Source organism: Apium graveolens, chromosome 6, assembly GCF_009905375.1.
Source record: "Apium graveolens cultivar Ventura chromosome 6, ASM990537v1, whole genome shotgun sequence".
Taxonomy (NCBI): domain Eukaryota; kingdom Viridiplantae; phylum Streptophyta; class Magnoliopsida; order Apiales; family Apiaceae; genus Apium; species Apium graveolens.
The window spans coordinates 1482399-1489686 of record NC_133652.1 but is presented as its reverse complement, the minus strand read 5'-3'; the positions used below and the strand labels follow the sequence as shown (position 1 = coordinate 1489686).

At 30.0% G+C, this 7288-nt stretch overlaps 1 protein-coding gene across 1 annotated transcript; it reads right to left on the bottom strand.

Moving 5' to 3' along the window:
- Positions 1–1942: 1942 nt before the first annotated feature.
- LOC141667064 (brassinosteroid-responsive RING protein 1) lies at positions 1943–2597 on the bottom strand. Its single transcript, XM_074473411.1, has one exon. The coding sequence runs from the start codon at positions 2486–2488 to the stop codon at positions 1985–1987; it is 504 nt and encodes a 167-aa protein (XP_074329512.1). The 5' UTR covers positions 2489–2597; the 3' UTR covers positions 1943–1984.
- Between the last annotated feature and the right edge of the window lie 4691 nt (positions 2598–7288).

The window sequence follows — 7288 nt, the reverse complement described above, 5'->3', positions numbered from 1 at the left end:
AATATTTTAATAATATTTAATATATTTATCTTATTTATTATGAAATATATTATTCAAAAATAATTTATAAATATTAATCGAATTTTAAAAAATAGATCGGCCAAATATTTTTTAAGAATTAATCAGGGATTAATCGGGAATTTTTAGAACATTGAATTCTGATGTAAATGTGAGGTAGTCTTAGAAACATCATTCTCTTGCTTAATATATTATCAAAGTTGTGAATTATGAAAAGTATTAAGATATGATTCTAATAAACTTGCTTATTAGCGTATTGAGTTTAAACCTGAGGATGTTCTTACAACACATTACTAAAATTTTAGATGTATCGACTATATCAGAACTCTTGTCGACTGGCTCCAAATTTGAGGAGCGTGGTCCATTTTTAGATTTAAAAAACTGAACTTTTTTGAAGTGAAAAAGATATTATAATATAATATAAGATTTTGGTAGGGTATTACTCTAACCTTTTGAAGTATTCTTGTAATTTCTTCCAATTTGGAGAGCAAATTTGGAAAAATTTGAGAAACATTTGAAGGCAGCTGCATTAAAGTAACGAGATGGTATGCAACCCTCGCTCCCTCAACAAGTAATTGAATAATTTATTAAAAAAATTTATAAATTAAAACAATTTACAAAAATTATGATACCAGCAACTTTTTGGTCCACAACCACCCACACCCACTTTTTAAAACCCATCATAATTCACCATCATGAGTCTCGGAACCACCTGCCCGATCCAAAAATTGAATACACCCGACCCACTTTTTAATTATTTCAAAAAAATCTGTGTTTCTAAGTGTCTCCGGCTTTATATTCGGACTCTGATGTTTACCTACTATTTTTGTTCTTGCTTTGTGTGGTTTTTGATATCTTCGCGAGGGTTAAGTTCGATGGAGACTATTTTTTTGGGAGACCTTTGGAACCACTTATATTCTGCAAGTTAAATATTGTATAAAAATATTACAAAACATATTACTTTGCTAATCATGTTCTACAAAAATTGTTATTTTACTCAAAATCTTGAATATCATATATGTACTGCATGTAAAACATTACAAAAATATTTTATTCTGCAAAACATGTTAAGTTTGCTGAACATTTGTTCAGCTTGCAGAACATACACATTCTACTTATTAAACTTAAATGATTTTCATTAATTTTAATGAATTAGTGATACTCATAAAACATACTCCACAAAATAATATATTTTATAGTGTTTTGATTGCAGAATATGTGATTTTCAAGGTCTCCGATGAAAATATGGTCTACATAAAACTTTCCTCATCTTCACAAATCTTTAAAATTATCACTTTAAATTTAAATATTACTATATATTCAATTTATAAAAAAACACGTTTCTGAACAAACTTTTTTTTTCTCGAACCATGCAATATAACACCCTAGTTATATGTTGTAACATACGTGTATAGTGTACGTGATCCCTTGAAGTGTCTTCGATATCTCAAAATCTTAACATTGTGTTCGAAACGAAGAGCAAAAAAAAAGAATGAAAAATGAGCTATTTTCTTTTCATTTGTTTAAATGGAAAGAAATTTCCAGAAACAAGGCGTAAAAATTAAATATTTAACTTTTCTTTCCTTTGGGTTCTACCCTTTCGTCATAATTTATCTGTTCAGTTTGATTTTTGCAGGTAGTTTAAGTTGTATTGAGCGCATAGTTCCGATGATTATTTTTTAATTTTTTTTTTGTGAATAAAAATTTAAAATTTGAATATTTATTCACTAAAAAAATTGAAAAATAATCAATAAAACTACGGAGTCAGTGGATCTTAAACTACGTACAAAAATCAAACTGGACAAATAAATTGAGACGGAAGAAGTATGTTGTAACATAAATTTACCGGGAATTTGACCTCATGAAACGTAACATTTTTGTATTGAATGAACATTTTTCCGATATCTATAAAATTTTCTTTTAATTAAATATGTACAAATTATTCCGCAAGAAAAATATATAGAACTCAAAAACCCGAAACGGAATTATAATCACTGTAATAAAAATCATCACTACAAATACCGGAAGCAGCCCATAACCTCTGATCAAACTCATCTTGCAGTCCACGTGGCACGAACTGAGTCCGACAAAGAGGACAAGTCTTCTGATCATGATCCATCCAACGGTCCAAACAACCTCGGTGAAAAATGTGGTTACAGTTAGACAACAACCTTATTTCCTCGTCATGTTGTAGGTCGTACAAACAAACTGCGCAGCTTTGTGGGGAGTCGTTGGGGAGTTGCTGGAACTTGACGACGGGGAGGAATTCGCGGAGGAGGACGGCGGAGAGAGGCGGGTATTCGGGTCGGGTTGGGGTGTCGGTGGAGGAGAAGGTGGGGTGGAGGTAATGGTGGAGGCCTAGGCGGGGGAGGAGAGAGGAGAGGAAGGTTTTGAGGAGAGAGAGGAGGGAGAATGTGTGGATGAGGAGTTTGGGGAAGAATACTTCTGTGTAGCCTGCGGGGAAGCCCATTGAGAGAGCGGGAGAGAGAGGGAGAGAGAGAGAGAGAGCGGGAGGGAGAGAGAGCGGGAGAGAGAGAGTGAGAGAGAGAGAGAGTGGGGAGAGAGATGTAATGATATTTGGCCTTGAGAACCAGGTTGATGTGTGTGTATTTATACGCCATCCAGGCTTTCGTTATACCGCATTTTCATTAATGCTATTTTGAATTTCGTTAATATTTAAATAAATTTTAAATTTTATTTATTTATTTAAATTATATATTATATTTATATAAATATATAATAATTATTGATTTATAGTAAAAATAATAAAAAAATTAGGAATGAGCTGTAATCGTAGTTAAGTACGATAAGTTTTGGTCGTTATTTAGAGGGATAAGAAAACTGAGTAATATAGCATGTTTATAACATTGGTTATTTTTATTTTTAATAATTAAAATAGAGGAATAACCGTTAAATCAAAATATATCTCATTAAGGTTATTATATACTTCCTCCGTCCCCTCAATTCTTTACATTGGGGGACGGGAACTCGGCACGCACTTTATTACTCTTATTAAATGTAGTTGCATAATTATTTTTATTTTTTTTCTTCTAAATAAAAATATAATGTTCAAATTTTTATACAAAAAAAAATTAAAAATAAATTACGGAAGTATACTTTATAGTTGCCTTCAAATGCGTGTCAAACATGTGAAAATAAATTGTAAATAAATGAGAGAGACAGAGGTAGTAGTATAAATACTTATTTTTATTATAAATGTTTGAATTTAGGTTATTTTAAAAAAATATTCAAGTCTAAAAATATTTTTGCAAAAATACTGACATTTTTTTAAAAAAATTGCTAAAGCAATTTTTAATTTGCAAAAATACTATTTTTCATTTTTTTTTGCAAAATACAGTTTTTTGCAACTGAAATCAACTACATGCAACGTTTGGCGAGTTTCTGCAACTCCATTCAACTAGTTACATATCTGTTTGATTTTAGTTAATTCCGTATTTTTGCAAAAAAAAAGTCAGGAAAATAGTTAAATTGCAGAAAAACTTAGAAAAATTAATATTTTTTGTAACTTATAATAAAATTTCAAGATAATAAGATTTGGGAATAAGTAAATTCCAGAGACGTGATTAAATTAAATAGTAATATTCGATTTGATTTGAATAGGAAAGAAAAAAGAGTGGATCCATTAGAATTATCCTCTTCATATATTACTCTAAAAATATATATATATATATTATAGTTTGGATTTAAGTAATAAAATTACGCAGTGAAGACTAAATATCAAAGAAAAGGTGCGGTAACAATGGACTGACTTCTGGATTATCAAAATTTTAATATTTGAAATTTAAGAATATAATATTATTATAAACGTTTATATTAAAAATAACTTTGATCGGTGTCGTAATTAATTGTGCGCATCCAGGATAAGAGAGTGAACCGTGAAGAATTGGTTTGCAGACTATTGGGTGAGCCGTATGATTTAGCCGGTGCATATCCGAAGATAGCGCCTGCGAATTATCTACGATAAAAAAATAAAATAAGTATTCAACGTATATTGAACTTATAAGTTTAAAGGCTGCTTAAAGTATTTATCACTTAATGATCTTGCAAGTCTTAAAATTTGGATAACTAAATTTATATGTTCATGTGATTCACAGTTTATTTTTACTCTGTTGAAAATATATCTATTTATTTTTAGACCGAAAAAATCAATTTAGGAGAAAAAAATCCGGTATAAATTATTCGTTACTAGGATAAAAATATACATTTTTAATATTTCAGGAATAAAAAAGAACTGTTAACATGACAAATGGGTATGTTTGTGGAGACTATAAGGCTTAAAACCATTTTTTTAATATAAAATCCATCTTTTTATTATTATTTTATGGGGTGCTGATGTGCAATTAAGTATGAATTAAAATTTTATTTTCATTATATTTTCGAGATCAGGGGATCTTAAACACTCTGTTGCTCATTATGGTGCGGTTGTTAAGTAATCAGTCCCACTAAAATCTTAAGTTGACTGGGAACACCTCTCAATCATATGATAATTTTTGCTGACAACAATAAATATAATCAACGTCAATACTCGTATCAATAACAAATATTTAACTTAAACAAATGGGGATGAGAGGACTCGAACCCGAGATCCTACCTAAACCGAACTCTGATACCATGTTGAGTAATCAATCCGTTTAAAATTTTAAGATATCAGAGCAATCCCCCAACATGTTCTCTTTAACATCGGTAATACTTGCCGGGAAAATTAATACTCCTTCCGTCCTTTTCATTTATTTATATTTTCCTTTTTGGATGTCTCATTCATTTCTCTACATTTCAAAACTTACCAAAAATAGCCGATGGTTCCCACCATTTTCCCACTTTTCCTCCATTTTCACACTACTTTTACCTCATTATCTCCCTTTTATATATTAAAAATTAATGGATCCCACCACTTCACACACTTTTTTTTCTTTTTTTCACTATTTTATACATATTTCTTAAATTTGTTGTCCAATTCTTTTGATAAGAAATCAAAAGTACGGGGAGTATCACTTTTAGTTAATTAAAGTACGGGAAGTATCACTTTTAGTTAATTAATATATACATCAATAATTGCGGTGGATTTTGTTTTACATGGGGTCGATTGTGTATAGACAATAATAAAGAGGTCACAATTCACATTGCAGGGCCCAGCTCTCTGTTACGGTATTATTACGTCCGTGGCTCCTTTGTCCTGTCTCTATGAGATTATGTGAATTAGAAAATATCAAATATATTTATACTATATTGTTATAAGCAGAATACTCTCTATTTGGTATTCGGTTGCTCGGTACAGTTGGTTGGTTGATACGACAAATAACAACTGTCAGATCTAAAGTCAGAAAAATGAGAACCATTAGGTGTAATAATGAAATATTATGATATTAATATTTAAACTGCTCTCATAGATTCAGGGTTCGAACCCGTCAAAATTATATTTAAATTTTTTTATTCTTTATTTTAACAATTTTACAGGTTCAGGGCTCGAGTCTCGTGACCAACATATTATATTATATTATTTATTTTTAGTCAAGTCTCAAATTATTATAAAATATATATTATTATAACTTATTATTTTCTTCAATTTATTTTTCAATTATTGAAAATTATATTATAAAATATATTATTAAAAATTATCGAATGTTAAAAACAATCGGTGCATCACACAAGTTATAGGCTAGTATAATATAATGGATAAATGAAATAATTCAATTTTACATCAGTTATGTACTAATCATAGTACAAAGTGACAAAATGCATAATGGCTTTTAGTATGACATATATTAGAGCTAATTTGGAGGGATTATGTTTGGTGAAATTGCACTTTCCACCAAGATAATGCAGGTCTACTAGACTATGATTTTCATGTACTTATTGGTGCCGAATTAATTAGTCGTTAATTATTGTTTTGTCTATTTTTGTCTCTAAACCTAATTAGCCAGCCACTATGTATGTTCTTTGTTGATAAAATACAATGCACTCGTTTATGATTATGAATCTTATGTTTATCTCTGAGGTACGTTAAAATTGACTTTATATTTGCATTCAAATTACATTAATTTTTTTACGAAAAAGCAAAATTTTAATTAAAATATTAAAATACAGTTTGAATAAACCTCCAAACTGTCAAAAACAATATGATTGTAAAACAAAAAACAAGTTAAATAAATATTTATTTTGTTTTCGGATCATTTAACACATAAAATCTGTAAATTTTTCGATCTAAAAAGTATTATAATAACATTTCGAGCAATTCAGCCTATACCCGCTGTGACACTAGTAGTATTATAACTGACCATCACATTTTTTTATTTTTTTTTTTATCGTAGGTAACCCGCAGCCGCTACCCTTCGGGTGCGCACTGGGTAAACCCTACGGGCTCACGCAATAGCCTGCAAACCACGTGAACCAGGTAAACCGCATTTAAGCGACAGACTCTGACTCAGAAGGCATAATCATAAATTCTCCTCCCGTGGGATTCGAACCTGTGACCAGTAGGATTCGAACCCTACTGACCATCACATTAGCACATAATCAACCGATTTTTTTTAGTTTTGTATTATTTTCAGTCAAAAAAAGAGTTGTAATTTTTTTTCCACCTGTATTCATGATTACATTGTTTGCATCATTGTAATTGCTAGAAAAAATAATGAAATGTGACGAAAATCAATCACAAATGGGTCCAAAGATATCTCTCTGGTTTCTTCTTGAATACGGATTTTATTTCTCCCTCTTTTTCTTAATGGGCCTGTATTTCATTTAAGTGGTGGGCCTATGCTTCACTGGTGGGCCTATGCTTCATTTGACACTTAACTTGGATGGTGGTGGGCCTAGTAAATGGACATAGAAACTTTGAAGCACCGTTACTCTAAAGGTGCAGGCTGCAGAAAATATGTAAAAAGTCTTTGCGTCACTCCAAAGTCCCACCTGCATTAAAAAGATGGTCGACCACTATTTAACTCCAATTCAATTCAGAACACATTTTTTCTGTAGCTTCATTTTTAAATTTATTTACTATTTATTGAGTCTTGACGTTTAATATGATTTTTTCTTACTTTATTATTTAATTTATATTTATATATTAACTATATTAAGGATTTATAATAATTTAAAATAGAGTCATTATACTTATTAAGAACTTGTAAATATTTAAATAAAAAGCCTAATATAAATAGTTGTTAAATAAATAACATGATATTATAAAATAATATTTTTTACTATTATGTGTTGTTGGGAGAAATTCGTAACAAAACGAATTCAGAGGTTTCTG

Excerpts from the sequence above, each read along its gene's own strand:
- LOC141667064 (XM_074473411.1), bottom strand. The coding sequence starts at position 2,488 with ATGGGCTTCCCCGCAGGCTACACAGAAGTATTCTTCCCCAAACTCCTC.